Consider the following 18,119-nt stretch of genomic DNA (forward strand, 5'->3'; position numbering starts at 1 on the left):
CAGTGCTGGAGGTTCTAGTCACAGCTACCAGGCAAGAAAAGGAAGTAAAAGGCATCCGAATTGAAAAGGAGGAAATAAAACTGTCATTGTTTGCAGATGGCATGATAGTGTACATGGAAAATTCTATAGACTCTACCCAAAAACTGCTTGACATAATAAATGAATTTGGCAAAACAGCGGGATACAAAGTCAATATCCAGAAATCAAAGGCATTTTTGTATACTAACAATAAAAAAGCAGAAGCAGAAATCAAGGAAAAAATTCCATTTGATATAGCAAAAACAAAAATAAAATATCTGGGAATAAACCTAACCAAGGAGGTAAAAGACCTGTATGCAGAAAACTACACAACACTGAAAAAACAAATAAAGGAAGACATAAACAAATGGAAACATATACCGTGTTCATGGACTGAAAGAAGTAGCATCATCAAAATGTCCATACTACCCAAAGCAATTTACAGATTGAATGCAATACCATTCAAGTACCAATGGCATATTTCACAGACATAGAACAAACACTTCAAAAATGTATATGGAACCATAAACGACCCCGAATAGCAGCTGCACTTTTGAGAAAGAAGAACAAAGTAGGAGGGATCACAATACCTGATATCAAACTGTATTACAAGGCCACTGTAATCAAAACAGCCTGGTACTGGCACAAAAACAGGCACATAGACCAATGGAACAGAACAGAGAGCCCAGAAATCAACCCAAGTCTCTACAGTCAACTAATATTTGACAAAGGAAGCAGTAACATAAAGTGAAGTAAAAATAGCCTCTTCAACAAATAGTGTTGGAAGAAATGGACAGCTACATGCAAAAAAATGAAACTCGAACACGAACTTACACCATACACCAAAATAAATTCAAGGTGTATAAAAGTCTTAAATATAAGCCGTGACAGAATTAAAATCCTAGAGGAGAACATTGGCAAGAAAATCTCAGATATTTCATACAACAACATTTTTACTGATATGTTCCCTAGAGCAAGGGACATAAAGGAAAGAATAAACTAATGGGATCTCATCAAAATAAAAAGCTTTTGCACAGCTAAAGAAAACAGTATTAAGATAAAAAGAGAACTAAGCATTTGTGAAAACATATTTGCCAATGATACCTCAGAGAAAGGTTTAATCTCCAAAATATACAAAAAACTCACACGACTCAACTCTAAGAAGACAAGCAACCCAATTAAAAAGTGGGCAAAGGACTTGAACAGACAATTCTCCAAGGAGGACATACAGAGGATCCAGAGACACATGAAAAGGTGCTCAATATCACTAGCTATCAGAGAGATGCAAATTAAAACCACAATGAGATGCCATTTTACATGGGTCAGGATGGTAATCATAAACAAAGCAACAAACAATAAATGTTGGAGAGGTTTTGGGGAAAAGGGGGCCCTAGTTCACTGTTGGTGGGATTGCAGACTAGTACAACCACTATGGAAAACAGTATGGAATTTTCTCAGAAAACTAAAAATGGATCTGCCTTTTGACCCAGAAATTCCACTGCTAGGATTATATCCTAAGTACCCTGAAACACCAATCCAAAAGAACCTATGCACACCAATGTTCATAGCGGCATAATTTACACTAGCCAAGATTTGGAAGCAACCTAGGTCCCCATCAGTAAATGAATGGATCCAAAAACTATGGTACATTTACACCATGGAATTCTATGCAGCAGAAAGAAAGAAGGAGCTCCTACCCTTTGCAACAGCATGAATGGAACTAGAAAGCATTATGCTGAGTGAAATAAGCCAGGCAGTGAAAGACAAATACCATATGATCTCACCATTAACAGGAACCTAAAGAACAAAACAAACAAGTAAGAAAAATATAACCAAAGACACTGAAATACAGAACAGGCTGACAGGGACCAGAGGGGAGAGGGGAGACAATTTCAGGGGAAAAGGGGAAGGATTCACAGGAACAAATATTTGGACAAAAACTAAGGTGGGGGGTGATGGGAGGGAGGTTGAGAGCACTGGGGGGGGGGGTGGCCTGGGATAGGAGTAAAGGACTGAAAACTGTACTTGAACAATAATTAAGTAAATAAAAAGAATTTTTAAATAATGAAGGAAATCCTACCTTTTGCAATTGTATGGATGGACCTGGAGAGCATTACATTAAGTGAAATAAGTCAATGAAGAGACAATGCACAGCAACCCTGGAGCTGGCAACCCAGTGAGTGAGGCACATCCCAGCACAGGGTATCACCTCTGTGAAGTGGCTCCTACCCATATGGGACCTAAGCCTCAGGAGGCAGCCATCTGCCACTCCCACAAGCACTGCAGCCCAAGCAGGGCAAAGAAACAGAAACAGGGGTTTCTGCTCGTGTTCTATTTAAAACCCTCTTCCAAAATCCCACACACTGGGTGTGTCCAGCTTTTCAACCAATGTGAGCTAATGTCCACCATGTTTGTCCCAGTTGTCTTTTCCTCTCTTCCAGCCACTGTTTTGCACAGGGGTAAGGTCTCCAGTCATGCACAGGCACACACACATCTTGGCCTGGTACAGGGAGTTCTGCTGCTGTTGTGCATTGCTAACCTCCACCATACACATGTGCTTTAACTTTTTGGTCCCACACAGCCTTAGTACAACTTCCCTCCAGCTGGGTCACAAGCTGCTTGGGTCACAAACTGCTTGGGTCACAAGCTGCTTGGCCACCAAGCATTTTGCCCTTGTTTCTGACATCAGCCTCCTCCCTGAGCACAAGAAAATTTGGGCTGCTTGGTTGCCAGGCAACCCTGCCTAGTCTGTTTACAGTTGCCTCAGGCAATCTCCCTTCTCAGGCAGCCCTTTGTAGAAGGTGGGCTCTCACCAGCTGCTTTTTCAATCCACTGCCTTGGGGTTTTTCCCCTCCCTTTCATGGGGAGTGCTCTTTCCGGTGTGGTTCTGGGGACTCCCCCTATTCCCCAGCATTTGGCCTGACCACCTTGTTATATTGTGTCAGTAAGAAATTACCCAAAGAATGATGGGGACATGTCAAAAGTGTATAGGAACCACAATGAAGAGGCTGTCACTTCCCAAAGCTAAGACAATTAGAGCATTAATGTAATTAATGATTGTAATCTACATAGAAAATATTCAACTCCATCCTAATAACATAAATCAATGAACAAATATATATGGAAGAAAAGAAAGTTCTCCCTTATTATATAGCATGGTAAGTATTAGGAAGTCATGATGAAATCAGAAATTAAAATCACCAATTGAGACAGACATTGTGTCCTTCTTGACATAATACAATGCCAAGGATCTAATATCATCTCTTTGATGTTTTTACCAAAAATGCATAACTCAAATTTAATCGAAAGAATCTAATCACACAATCTTAAATTGACCAACATTCTATAAAATACCTGGCCTGTACTTTGTGAAAATGTCAAAATTAAGAATAAAGGAAACTAATGAGACATTACAAGCAAATGTAATGTGTGATACTGGATGATTTTTTAGAACAAGAACAAATTTTTCTATAAAAAATTAATTGATTTTCCAATCCATTAATTGGGAAAACTGGTATTTGTGTTAAATTTCCTGACTCTGAAAACTATACTATAGTAATATAAGAGAATGCCCTTGTTCTTAATAACTACATACCTAAGTGTTAAGGAACAAAAGGATTATGTTCACACCATATTTTCAAGTGATAAAAACAGAGAGCAGTAGCAGTAGGGGCTGTGGATGCAGTGGCTGCTGGGCTTCTGGACTGTGAATCACAAGGCTGTGCAGGATGGGCAGCCAAGAAGGATCCTGTTTAAGTGGAGTTGACTTTACCAGCCACTTCTGGAACTGGGAAATCTAAGGCAGAGAAAATAGTTGACTAGCAGGCTTCCTGAAGAAGTGCAAGGCTAAAATGTTGCCCAGGAAGAGTTTATCAAGTTTACCAAGAAACAGATGATGCTAATACAGAAAGCTAAATCAAGATGTACAAAACTAAAGAAAGAAATTGGATTTATCTAAGAAAAAGAAGATAAAAATATGAACAGTAAAATGACAGCAAACTCACAATTATTAACCACCACACCTAAAACAAAAACAAAAGCAAACTAAACAAACAACAAGAACAGGAACAGAACCACAGAAATGGAGATCACATGGAGGGTTAGCAACAGGAGAGTGGGAGGAGGAGAAGGGGGGAGAAGGTACAGAGAATAAGTAGCACAGATGGTAGATAAAGAATAGACGGGGGAGGGTAAGAACTGTATAAGAAAAGTAGAAACCAAAGAACTTATATGTACAACCCATGGTCATGAACTAAAGGGGAGGAATATGGGTAGGTAGGGTTGTGCAGGGCAGAAGGGAGCAAAGGGGGAAAAATGGGATAACTGTAATAGATAATGAATAAAATATACTTTAAAAAAGCTAGAGAAAGAAACTGAAGAATTCATATCAAAACCTCTTGCAGGCAGAACTGATGCTATTACTCAGCACACTGCAAAAGAAAAATCCAGGGAAACTAAAAAATATTACACATTTTTATTCATTCTCCAAGAAGACAACATGTGTGACTTACAATATAAAATAAAAACACCTCAGATTTCATTTACACAATTCCACAGGATATGTGCAAGATCTTTTTTGCAGTATGTCTCCCATATTCCTCCATCATTCAAAGAACATGCATACACATACTAGAGGAACAGAACCAAAATGCATTAAAACTGAGACCTGACTACCAGGACTCCAAAAGTATGTCACTTTTCACTCCTGGGAATAAAAGCCTTCACAATACTTTATCAGCTCCTTAAAAGTGGGGAGCTTATCATGACTGTATGATCATCTGAAAACTGTTACTGTCCAATTCAGTTGTATGAGAAAATTTTTCTAAATTTTTTTTAAAAAAGCATTCCAGGGAGGTTTAAAATTGGATGAAAGAAGTCAACCCGAAAAGGCACACATGATTCCATTTATCTGACATTTTAGAAAAGACAAACAATAGGGATGAAAAACAGAGAATAGCCAGAATGAGAGATAAGACCTGGGTATAATTATAAATGGAGCTTTTATGCAGTGACAGGATATTTATGTATCCTGACTGCAATAATGGCTACATGAAAAAATGAGTTAAAATTCATAGTAGTGTACCATCCCTGCCCAAAGTCAATTTGACTCTATATTATTTTTTTAAGATTTTATTTATTTATTTTTTAAAGAGAAGGGAACAGAGGGAGAAAGAGAGGGAGAGAAACAACAATATGTGGTTGCCTCTTGTGTGTGCCCTACTGGGGATCTGACCTGCAACCCAGGCATGTGCCCCAACTGAAAATCAAATAGACTATCCTTAGATTCACAGGCCAGCACTCAAACCACTGAGCCACACCAGCCAGGGGTGATTGTGTAATTTTTTAAATATTTAAAATGAAATTTTTAAATTAAATTTTAAAATGGGGCAAGAAATAAACAATTTACATAAAAAAGGTTTAGAGTAATGATATACCTTTATTATTTTTTAAAGTTTTCTGTAAGTATGAAGTTAAAAATTATTAAAAATTATGTTTAGGTAATATATTAAAGCAAAACTATGTCAAATTAATATCCTGTTGCTAATCGACACATAAGATTCATTGTCAAAGTCAGGAGGTAAATATTTATTTTCACATTTAAATTAACAAAATGCACAATAAACAATGAATAAACTGATATTTAAAAACTGCCACACGGAAATTTAACAGTTGATACATGAAATTATAGAAGTTTCAGAAATAAGTATTGTTTAAATGTGATATACTACTATTAGCTCTTTAAACATCTTTTTAAATATGGACAAGAGTCTAGAAAGCTTGTTTTGAAAATGTGCTTGATGCCACAGCTGATGTAGCTCAGTGGATTGAGTGCTGGACTGGGAACCAAAGGGTCACTGGTTCAATTCTGCATCTGGGCACACCCCTGGGTTGTAGGCCAGGTCCGCAGTAGGGGGCAAGTGAGAGGCAAGTGCACATTGATGTTTCTCCTCCTCTCTTTCTCCCTCCCTTCCTCCCTCGTAAATAAAATCTTTAAAAAAGAAAATGTGCTTGAAAACCATTATAAATTGATAAACCTTTACTAAATTGAAATTTAGTAACACATATTATTAAAATCTTTCATGAGAAAAAAGACATATTTCAACACATAGTTCCCACAGAAATTATATTGCTGAAAGATACCATAACACTGTAGAAAAAACAAATATTAAGGAAAAAATGGATAATTAGCCTGCCCCATTGATTAATGTCTACAAACCAATTCTTGACAAAGGAAAATGCTTCAATTAATTGGCTTGGAAAATTAAACCACCACCAAGTGGTGATTTAATTAACTTGACACTATTAATTCCTGTCTGCAGTATTAGACTATAAAATAGATAAACATGAGGCTTCAACTGATTACTTTCAAATTTGGTCTAATTCACTTTATAAAGAAACAAATTTTTAAGCAGAAATACTCCACGAATCCTTGTTTCCAGAAAAACAATAAGATAAAAATCTATTAAGTAAAGAAATTACCACTGACATTAACATTACTAAAAAGATAATCAATAAAAATATCAAATTGTCAGCTACACTTAACATGATGGTTTTGATTATCATCAGTAGGAGGGCATGCCAGGATTTCATACAAAGTCAAGAAACTTGATTCAATTAATGTCTGGGCCCCCTCAACTGAAGAAACTGTAACCCAGAGATGCTAAATAATTTTTTCAAGGTCACACACACACACATACTTAATTGCAAACCAGACCAGACCCTTGGTTTCGCAACTCATATAGGAGTCTAATATCACTCTTTCCCTGCATCCTATGAGGTCATTTGTGTATTTGATAGCCCACATTCTGAAAACCTTGATTGTTTCTTATGTACCTGGGATACTGGCTCTTTTTGGCATGAAACATGATTGAAATTAGAGTGCTCTCATTTCAAAATAATAACAAACCAAAGAAAACTAAGACAAGGCATTTCCGACTTACTCCCAGTATTCTCAATCCATTTTGAGGGCCTTTACAGAGGACCATAAACTTAACTATATGAATCTCAAAGTTTGTCCAAATAAAACAAAGTAATGTCTAGGTCACAGTGGACAGTCACAAATCAAAAAGTATGATCTATTTTCTTAATTATGATTGAAGAGACATACAAATCAGAAGCAGCTGAAAACCCCTATTCATTATATTAGTTCCGATGCGAAAATTCAATGGCATTTCTTTACCATGAAGCATCATCTACACTCCCCAAACATGGACAAACCATTATCTCAGGAAGAACACTAAGCCATTTAAATTGGAAATAGAAGAACACCCACTGTCTAAAGTGCAATGCTCACCATACATACAAAAGTGGCTACCACAGAGTATGTACTCAGCAATTATTTCCAGAATGAATTATGGAAAGAGATATATTTTTTCAACCCACCTCCAATTATAAATATCATGCATTGCAGATAATGTTTGTAGTCTTAAAATCACAAATAAAATAATTTCCTGTCACACTCAGGAAAGAGTCTAAGAAAACTGACTTTAATTTCAAAATGTTTTCAGTTCATAACCCATACCTGACTAACAAGGATATTTTTAACTTTATGTTTCATCTATAAGTTGTCATTAAGTGCCTACAGATTCTCCTAAAAAGATTTTTCAAATATAATAACAGTCTTTTGAAAATCTTTCATAGGGTCTTCCTTAGGTGAATAAACTAAACAGGTTAACAAAAGTCTGGCTTTGGCTGTCATAAACCTCATTTGTTTAATTAAAACAAATGTTTATATTACATAGTCATTTAAAATAATGAAAGAAGTACAAAATGCAGTGAATAAACCAACCTTAAAGTACACATGCCAAGCTACCTTCATCTTTTGAAAGCAGAATGATAAAAACAAGAGGTATAGCAGCTTTTATTACTCATGTAAGAAAAATTATTAGATACATAGTAAGCCACTTTTATTAAGCAATATCCTTGCATAAGAATGCTAATAATAAACAAAGGATTAAATGATACCAATGGGCAAATGATAAAGGTTGGCAGTATTGAAATACATACTAGGCATTGTAAAGGAGCTTCAAATTATACTAGCTCTTAGCCCAAGAACCAAACTACACACCAGTATGTTGTCAATTACCAGAGTTATAGGTTTGCTAAAAAAGTAAACATGACACTAATGTGTCTCCGGACTTATGTTAAATATTAAGCATTTTTCAACTCCTTGAACCAATGGGGATAAAAAGAACTAGCAGGACCCTTGTAGGTTAACCAACCAAGAGTTGGTTTCTTTTGATATTGGTCGTGTTACAGAAAACAACTCAGCCGCTTTCGGGTGTACGAAGTGGAAGTTTATTTTCACGCGAGCGGAACCAGAGGAGTCAATCTCCAAATTCTGGGCCCCAATCAGTGGGGAGTAATGGCTTATATAGGGTGATGGGGGCAGTCTGGACCCTTACTTCTGGCTCCAAAGCAGGAAGCAGCTTACAGAAGCAAGAAAGTGGAACTGCTGATAGGAGTTAATACGAATTTCTTTGTTCTTACTCCTCAGGTACTTAGTTACTTGCTCTCCCTGATCCTGTTGCCTCACTGGCTAGCTCCCCTCCTGGGCAGGCCACCACAGCTGGTACCGATATCTTTATTACTGAATAATTCATATACTTATGAATAAACATATTATTATACAAAACATTTTAGTAGCTTTGAGAAAATTATACTTAGTGGAACAATAAAACTACACTGAAATACACATTTCTAGATACAAAGAGACACTTTAATAAGTCCATCAATGATTTATTTTCTTTAATGGATGGAGAGGGGATTAAATAGATAAAAAGATACTTTTATTATAGCTTGAAAATTCTCATTTCATTAATGAACCAAAGGAAATTTTGGAAGAGTTGCTAGAAACGAGTACAATGAGTCATTTCTGTGTTATGGCACAGAAAAAAACATCTGCAGATCTTATCATTATTGCACTGTGTTGTAGACCGCTCTGCCTGGTTTTAGGAATTGTATCTCTACCCCTTGTGGCTAAGGGTGAGGGACAACCCTTGGAATGCCAGCCACAGGAGACAAAGCCTGTCTGTGGTAGCAAACCCTGACTCAGTTTCCTCTCCCTGCCCCTAAAACTTGGTCGGAAGTCAATGACGGGAAAGACCCCTCACAGCGGAGGGCGACCTAAGCCAGACTCCATTACTTGGGAAGCCTTCATGGAAGGACTGGGCCGGTGGGGGGGGGGGTCGGCTGCAACAAAGAGCAATGGACTCCCCCCCCCCTCCACGCCGGGCTTTGACATAGCCTGAGTCCCCATGTTCTCTGGGAGAAGCACTTTCTGGCTCTAATCCCCTTAAGCCTGAATACCCGATGGGGAGAAGTGCAGCTCTTTGCCTTGCTAGAGCATGTCCTGGGGAAAAATCTGGCATCACAAAGACTTCCTGATAAACCTGTGAAATCTGCTCTGCTAAGAGTGCTTTCATTTTTATGTTTAGGGTTCGAGCAGGAAACCCTAAAACTCTGTTCCTGACACACACTGACTTATAGTAAGCCCTCAGATTTCTTTGAAATGTTATCTACTGTTTGATCCTTGCCACCCTGTATGCCTGTGTATTAGAACCCAATAAAAGGCTATGGAGGTGGGGGCTCAAGGCCTTTTTCTCCTCGGAGAAACTGGCCGCTGCTGGCCTTTGTCTCCCCTGAGAAACTGGCCACAGCTCACTTCTCCTCCCCAAATAGATCACCTCATGACTCGTCCATATTCACTCTTGTCCATGGTACATGGTGGGGCTTTCGAGAAGTCACCCCCACGGCACTGTATTAAAACATTTGTTTTTCATTTTCATCTGGCATTTAAAGCCTACAAAAATGCAGATGAAAGCAGGGGATTTTAAACACATTAAAAATAGCTTTAAAAAATCTCCACAAACAGCTTTGGAAATATTTATCAAGCAATTTGTATAACTCAGAAATTAAAAACTAAATAGCTTATGTATTAACAACTTAAAGATATTTTAAATACTTTTGAAAACAACTTTTTAATTTTCTTATAACCCTCAGAGAATTGAATCGGAATCTATTCACACTGAAAGAGACCTTAACCACCAGAAGTTCAAGTGACTTACCTAGGTTTCATGCTTCTGTTTTCTTTCTCCAACACCATAAAAGGAATTCAGAAATCAGCAAATAATAATAGTAACAATAATAACAAATATAAGTATTTAATCACCAAATCCAGTAGGAAATTATTCACTACTGATGGGAATATAGTCATGGGAATTCACTGAGTCAGCAAATATATAGGCTGCAAGATTAATGAATTGTCTTATTGCATAAACCATTACAAAACTAAATTTCATATGAACTTCCCTTTTCCACAAGATTTTTAATCATTGTCCCAGCCCTTTAAAACCCCTGTATCCTCTTCTGAAAATAATAAAGCATTAAGAATTATTTTGGTCCTGGGTGGGTAGCTCAGTTGGTTGGAGGGTCCTTCGTGCATCAAAGGGTTGTGGGTTCAATCCCCAGTCAGGGCACATATCCGGGCAGCAGGTTTGATCACTACCACAAGGCAACCAATCAATCTTGTCACATCAATGTCTGTCTATCTGTCTTTTTGTCTCTCTCTCTCAAATCGATGAAACACATCCTCAGGTAAGGACTAAAAAAACAAAAGAATGACTTTGGAAATGGGGTAACAATACTATTGGAAAAAAACAGAAACATGGTTCTTATAAAAGTTACACACAAGAAACATTTTGGTCCATGTAAACTTGACTATTTCTTTGAATTCTTGTGTGAATAATGTGCATTATTAGTAGACCTAATAAATAACCAATTCAAACTTTGTAGATGATAAATCTAAAACCATGAATATACACTAATATATATTTCAAAAGACAACACACAGCTTAGCAATGCACACAACTGATAAATACTTTATATGTTTGAGATATCATATTAAGCTCTCTAGATTAAAAAATCCCTCAGAAAATGTTTATACTTGATGCAGTTCCCATTTCACACAGTAGAATTTTATCATACATATGATATTGATCCAGTTATTTAAGGATTCAAAGTTATTTTTATTTATTTTGTTACATTCTTTTTTCCTCAAAAAAGAACTGAAGTACAAAATCCTTTCTTGTTTGCATCTCAAAAAACATGAAAAAAACTGACAAAGTTAATAAACCCCAAAAATGAACTATCCAACTCTTTCACCAATGATTTTGTAATGAAAGCTTTACAAAAAAAGAGGAGCTCAACAGAATATACATTCTATATAAATCAATGAAGATGCAGACTCTTAATCCAATCAACTCAGAGTCTGTTTCAATTGTGAAAAGACCATAAGCTTTAAAAAATAAAAAATTAATACAGGCTAGTTGAATTTTTATGAGGAAAGAAAGAAATACTGAAGAATGACATCTGAAGATGAAGAAAAAGAGAACTGCTCAAAATATTGCATAAGGTCATTGTAGGATTTATTTGCTGTCCCTCAAAAAACTGCAGAAGCTTCCTATTCCCTACCCACACTGCACCATGCTCTTCAGGTTTCTGTTTTAAGGCATATCCAGAGCAGGCATTGGAGGATTTCCAAGATTGTTAAAATAACTTTTTATAGACCCTACATTAGTTTCTACACTGAAGTTCATTCTGTCATTAGATTTGCTTCAACCAGCACTTGATTACCCATGTTTACCATCCTTTCTATAATGATCTTCAGTCTTCAAGGCTGGCAGATAAACTCTAACATCACAGGCTTGATCTCTAGGCTCTGGGAAATGTTCCCCAGCCCTTCTGGAAAGCACCCCCACAGGCAGATCCCACCTGTGGGCAACAGCAGCTGCAGAGCCACCAGCCAAATGAGGCAGGGACAATGTCTGTTGGTGGCTGCAGCTTCGGGCATTCCCTGTGCTTCTCATTGCTCTGAACAAATGTGCAGATGCCAGCTCTAAATAAACCTTTTTTAATTCTTCTGAAGCACCTTCCATGAGAAACCGGTGGAAAAAGTCTCCCCACCTAACCTCACACCACACCCTGGCCTTGTGCATGACCCTGGAATGAGTAGTCCCAAAACAGTTTGTCTTGGCTCACATGAAGCACACAGACCTTCTCCAGTTTTGATCTGGTGCCAATGACATGGACAAAGAGTTTTATAAAATCCTTGCCAGTGACCTTGGCATAAAACTTCATGATGCCATGAGGGTAGCAGCCAGAGCACAAAGGCGGACCCCACATACCATAGGCCCTTCATTCCACATACCACCCCTCTACATCCCACCCAGCAGAGGTAGTACTCAGATATGCAAGATCCCTGACAAAGGCTACAGGAAACTGTGGATCTGGGGCCTCTAAATACACTGCTTCCATTCTCATCTTCAACTTTCCTCCACCTCCTCACCTAAGGAGTAACCTCTAAAAAAGAGCTTCAGTGTCTCCACTCTGATTATAAAAAGAATAAGCATTACATCACAGAAGCTTCTAAATATTTTAAATTATATGAACTAAAATAAAATCATCATTCATATAACCGCTTTTGACCTCATCGGTATATACACTGTCTTCATCAATCAGAATATACATGTAGATATTTACACGTGCTTTATAATATTGTAGCATGCTAAATAAACATACTGCAACCTGATTTTCACACATAAACTATATGATGAACATTTTTCCATGTTGGTAAATACAAATCTGCTTAGTATTTCATTGCATGGTTGTATAATCAATGACATTTAGGTTATTTCCAATATTTTTGCTATTATAAACATGACAATAAACATTTTTCTAGAAAACATTTTTGCTCATTTACCCAGTTATTCCATTACATTACATTTAAATAGAAATTGCAGGTTAAATGAGGCACATTTAAGGTCCTAGCATGTATTACCAAACTAGCCTGAAGAAATGCTTTACTAACACATAGTCTCACCAGCAACACTGGGTATTAGCAATCTGTTCAATTTGTAAAGCAACCTGATAGGCAAAAGAAAATAAATGGTTTCAACTTACATTGTATATGAATTCCATTTTCACTACCTTTGCATCTTTTTATCAAGTTTTTTTCCCTTGATTTTAAGATATCTTATTAGAGAACATTAACCCTCTGTCCATTATGAACACTGTCAGTATCATCACAGGTTTATCACTTGTTTTTTCACGTTGTTTATAGTTGGTTTCTCTTTGTCCTTAGGAAATTTTGAGTCTTTTAATGTCAAAAGTATTGATCATTTCTCCTCTAGTTCTAGAATCATGCTTTCAAAGTCATGTTTCTCATACTTTCATGCTATCTCTTTTATCCATTTAATTACTAAACTGATTTGGAATTTATTTTGGAGTCCTCAAGAGCTAGTTGACCGAAATACCATTTCACTGATCAATCCACTGTTCTGAATAGCCACTTTTATCATTGACAAAAATTCTCATTTCATGTCTGTCTTTGGACCATCTGTGTTTTGTCCCACTGATCCATTTTGTACCTATAACATAATAATTTCTATATTATAATTAAATATCTGATAGGACAATCAACCTTTAACAAGTTATCTTAGTACAGATGGTACAGATGAACCTTATTTTTATCATGTTCTAAAATTAATTATATTAGAATTTTAATAGGGATTATTATCACCATCCTATCAATACTATACCTAACACTTCTTTGTTTACTGCTATTAACTAGAATGTATGTTCCACAAAAGAAGGAGTTTTTGTCTGCTCCAAACACTGTTGTACACCTAGAATTTAGAACAGTTATACCTGGCATATAACTGAAGCTCAACATGTATTTTTGTTCAATGAACAAATACATTAATTACATTGAATTTACTGGTAATTTAAGAACACTAAAGGTATCAGTGTGAAGAGGAGGCAAGAACAACCCCTGGACCAGCCACAGCCCACACACTGCTGCATCCCCACACCCAGCTCCTACGTCCCGCCACAGTCACCATCATGCCCAACAGAAAGGCTGAAGGGGATGCTAAAGGAGATAAAGCCACGGTGAAGGATGAACCACAGAGAAGATCCACCACATTATCTGCTACACCTGTTCCTCCAAAGCCAGAGCCCAAGCCCAGCAAGGCCCCTGCAAAGAAGGGGGAGAAGGTACCAAAGGGAAAAAGGGAAAGTTGATGCTGGCAAGGATGGGAATGACCCTGCAGAAAATAGGGATGCCAAAACAGACCAGGCACAGAAAGCTGAAGGTGCTGGAGATGCCAAGTGAAGTATGTACATTTATTATAACTGGGTTTTTCTGGTGGGTGTACAGTTTTAAATACTATTTTTATCAAGTTTTATAAAAATGTAGAATTTTGCTCTACTTTTTTTAAGCGATGTTGTTAGCACACAGAACACTTCATTGTTGTTTCTGGGGGAAGGATATATAGTACTAAAAGAATGGTTCCAAAGCTGGACTGACATGGGCAAAATTACAACTTTTCCTTGTAATTTTGAAACTTCCTCTTGGTTCCTGGGAGGAGGGATCCCTTGATGTTGACACACATCAGCCACCTTGGCACAAACACCTTGTGGTGTGGGAAAACTAAAATTCATTTTTAAGTCCTTTTCTCCCTCACCACTTTAAGCATAAATTCCCTTAAGCCCAGAGACCTGTTGGGACCTGACGTAAAAAAATTGGTTACCAGTGTGTTGGGCAATCTGGACTTTCCAGTGTTGCCATCGAGATGCTCAAAAAAGCAGCAGTTCCCTTTTTAGATCATAGATCTACAGACTGATAATTCTGCCATTTTCATTTCATTTCCTGAAAGTCAGAGTTGGTTTGTGAAAAGTTGTTAAACAACATGCCTAATATGAAATGTCAACCCTCACTCTAAACTTTCCCTGTTCAGAACATCAAATGAAAACTTCATTGGGTTTTATAATGGCTTTCTAATTTTGGTAGTACATTGAAGAAGGGCATTTGAATGTTGTTGTAGACTGTTAATGACTGTCTGCCCATGTCCTGCCTGAAATACCATGATTGTTGACTAAACTTTATCTTTAATAAAGCTGGATACAGTTTTGCTTGGGATAAAAAAACACTTAAAATACCTACAACTTGGGAGCCTTTCAGTCAAGATGGCAGAGTAGGTAAACACTGTGCTCACCTTCTCCCAAAACTATTTCAAAATTACACCTAAATAATAAAACCACCATCACTGAGAACTACCCAAAGATTAGCTGAACAGAACATAACTAAGGATATAAAAAAAAGCCATGTGGAGACTAGTTGGAGGAGCAGGGATGCAAAATGAGCAAGTCCCCTACCAAGGTGTTCCAATTAAGAATAGAGGGAAATCTCAGCTATGGAGATACTTCTGAAGAGCAAGGGGTCACAGCCCCACATGGAGCTCCCCAACCTGGGCAGTGCCAGGAAGAGGAGTCCCTGTAACATCTGGTTGTGAAAAGCAGTGGGAATTGCATCCAGGTGAGATGAAGGGCTTCTGGAGATCCAGGAATTCCTCCTCAGGGGCTTGCACATAGATTTGTTCATTCCCATACTCATACTGTATTCAAATGCAAGAGAAGCAGCTTGAAAAGCACCAGGAACAGACAGGGAGGAACTAAAATTGAGTAGTTTCTTGGCAAGAGCTGGCGGAACAGGGGTCAGGGCAACTCTCTCCTGAATGGAAGTGCTAGTAGGTGCCATTGTTCTTTTGTTGAGGTCTTCTTCTACCCAACCAGCCTGATGCAGGTGGCTGCCAAATCACAGATCACCATTAATTTGGCTAATACCATTTGCCCTGCCCTGGTGATTCCTAGACCCTGCTCCACCCAACTTGCACGCCTGGCCCAATTCTTCCAGCAGCTTTTACACACAAGCAGTCTACTTAGGCTCTAGCTGTGGAGTTTCCTAAAATCACTCAAAGGTCAACAAACCACAAACAGCAACTTAGCTGAAACACTGTGCACATCTTAATAAGCAGTTCCAAACCCTACACATGTGATAACGCATCTCTACTTGCATTATCACTTTCATCAGGTTTTCCCAAGTCACACATAAGCAGCAGCCAGTTTGGGTTTGGAACCTAGGTTAAACTAAGTGGGCACAAGCCCAGCAAAAGTGGTTACTGGCCTCAGGTCACACTGTGGTGCCCACCAAGAGGTCCCAACACTGCCATCAGTGGCAGCCAACACCTTCACTTTGCAGTACATCCAAAATGAGTACAAGTGGCAACCAATCACTGATCACTTTGTACCTCCTACAAGGCAGTCCCTAATTGGGCACAAACAACGACTGCCAATACATCTGGTAGTCAGCTTTAGACAACATCAGAGCAAAATCAACCAGCTCCACAATGACACACCGAAAGGACAGACTCAGCTGACACAAGAGCAATTCTAGATCGACTCCTGCACATGGGGGTCAGCCCTCACACACACACAGACCGGTCATCTACTAGTAATGACAAACAGTCAGTCAGTCCAACAGTCAATCTCACCTACTAATGTGCCAAAGCAATAAAGGCTCAACACCAACAGGAGGGCACACACAACCCAACAATGGACAATCCTGGAGAGAAGGCACCATTGGGCCCCACCAGAAACCTACTACATAAGGCCACTCTGCCAAGACTGGGAGTCACAGCAGATCTATCTAATATGTAGAAATAAACACAGTGAGTCACACCAAATGAAAACAACAGCAACAAAAAACATGTCCCAAACAAAAGAATAGGGCAAAACTCCAGAAAAATAACTACACAAAATGGAGAGAAGCAACCTACCAGATACAGAGGCAAAACCCTGGTTATAACGATGCTCAATAAACTTAGCAGAAGAACAGACGAACTCAGTGAGAACTTCAACAAAGAGAAAGAAAACATGAAAAAGGAGACAGGAAATGTAAGAAAGAATGAGTCAGAAATGAAGACTACAATAACTAAAATGATGAATACATTAGAGGAAATCCACAGATTAGATAAAACAGATGATTCAATTAGTGAAATAGAAGACAAGACAGCAAAACACAATCAAAATGGCAAAAAAAAAAAAAAAGAATTTAAAAAAAGGAGGGCATTTAAGGGACTTCAGGAACAACATCAAGCATACCAATATTCACATCATAGGGATACCAAAAGAAGAGAAAAGGATTGAAAACCTATTTGAAGAAATAATGACAGAAAACTTCCCTAACCTAAAGAAGGAAATAAACATACAAGTCCAAGAAGTACAAAAAATCCTAGAAAGACCTATAATGAACATTACTCTACCCATCAAGGCTATCATCTAGAACTGAAGGAGAGGTAGAGAGCTTCACAAAAAAAGAAAAAGTTAAGAGTTCATTGCCACTAAACCAGTATTACAAGAAATGTTAAAGAGACTTCTTTTAAAAAACAAAAAATGAAAATGTGAATAGGAAGATACAGAAAAGAAAAAAATCTCACTAATACAGGCAAACAATAAGAGCAGGGGATCCACTAACTATAAAGCTAGTAGTACAAAGGTTAAAAGGCAAAAGTAGGAAGATCACATGTAATTACAATAATAAATTAAGGAATAAACACAGAAATAATAAGAAAAACATAAACAAGCAGGAGTGAGTAAAAATTTTAATGATATGTTAGAATTTCAGTGACCATCAACTTAAAATAGATTATTATGATTTGGAATATATAAAGCACATGGTAACCACAAACCAAAACTCTACAAGAGATACAAAACAAATAGAGTAGGAAATCCAAACAATAGTACAAACAGGCATCAATGTAACAAGAGAGCAAGAGAATGAGGAACACAGAACAACTACAAAAACAATCAGAAAACAATAAAATAGCAATAACTACATACCTATAAATGATTATTTTAAGTATAAATGGACTAAAAGCTCCAGATCATAATACATAGGGTGGTAGAATGGATTTAAAAAAGACTCTTATATATGCTGTCTACTAGAGAGTGACTTCAGAGCAAAAGATAAAGACTAATAGTAAAGGGATAGAAAAAGATATGTCATGCAAATTGAAAAAAACAAACAAAAAAGCTGAGGTAGCAATACTTTTTTAGACAAACAGACTTTAAAAGAAAGGCTATAACAAGAGATATAAAAGGACATTTCACAATGATAAAGGGATCAAGCTAACAAGAAGATATAGTTCTAATAAATATTTACATACCCCAAAAAGGAGCACCTAAATACTGACAGACATGAA

At 37.5% G+C, this 18,119-nt stretch overlaps 2 protein-coding genes and 1 pseudogene across 6 annotated transcripts in view; 1 reads left to right on the forward strand and 2 right to left on the reverse strand.

The window, feature by feature from the left end:
• The window catches only part of EXOC2 (exocyst complex component 2), a 272,371-nt gene that overhangs the window by 222,668 nt on the left and 31,584 nt on the right, over positions 1–18,119 (reverse strand). The window contains exon 1 of one of the 5 annotated variants that reach the window (XM_053672551.1): positions 10,086–10,104. The exons of the other annotated variants lie outside the window; for them this stretch is intronic. The gene's annotated coding sequence lies outside the window, so the exon portion shown is untranslated. Of the gene's footprint in view, positions 1–10,085; positions 10,105–18,119 lie in introns of those variants that run through there. 5 annotated transcript variants of the gene reach the window in all.
• Positions 11,332–12,156, reverse strand: HUS1B (HUS1 checkpoint clamp component B). The gene is given in 5 exon segments (XM_037142696.2): positions 11,332–11,492; positions 11,495–11,623; positions 11,626–11,687; positions 11,791–12,042; positions 12,044–12,156. Coding segments are annotated over 5 exon segments (717 nt in total).
• Positions 13,918–14,192, forward strand: LOC119047276 (non-histone chromosomal protein HMG-17-like; annotated as a pseudogene).

This window comes from Artibeus jamaicensis, unplaced genomic scaffold (genome assembly GCF_021234435.1).
Source record: "Artibeus jamaicensis isolate MK-2021 breed Jamaican fruit bat unplaced genomic scaffold, CSHL_Jam_final contig_769, whole genome shotgun sequence".
In the NCBI taxonomy this organism is placed as follows: Eukaryota; Metazoa; Chordata; class Mammalia; order Chiroptera; family Phyllostomidae; genus Artibeus; species Artibeus jamaicensis.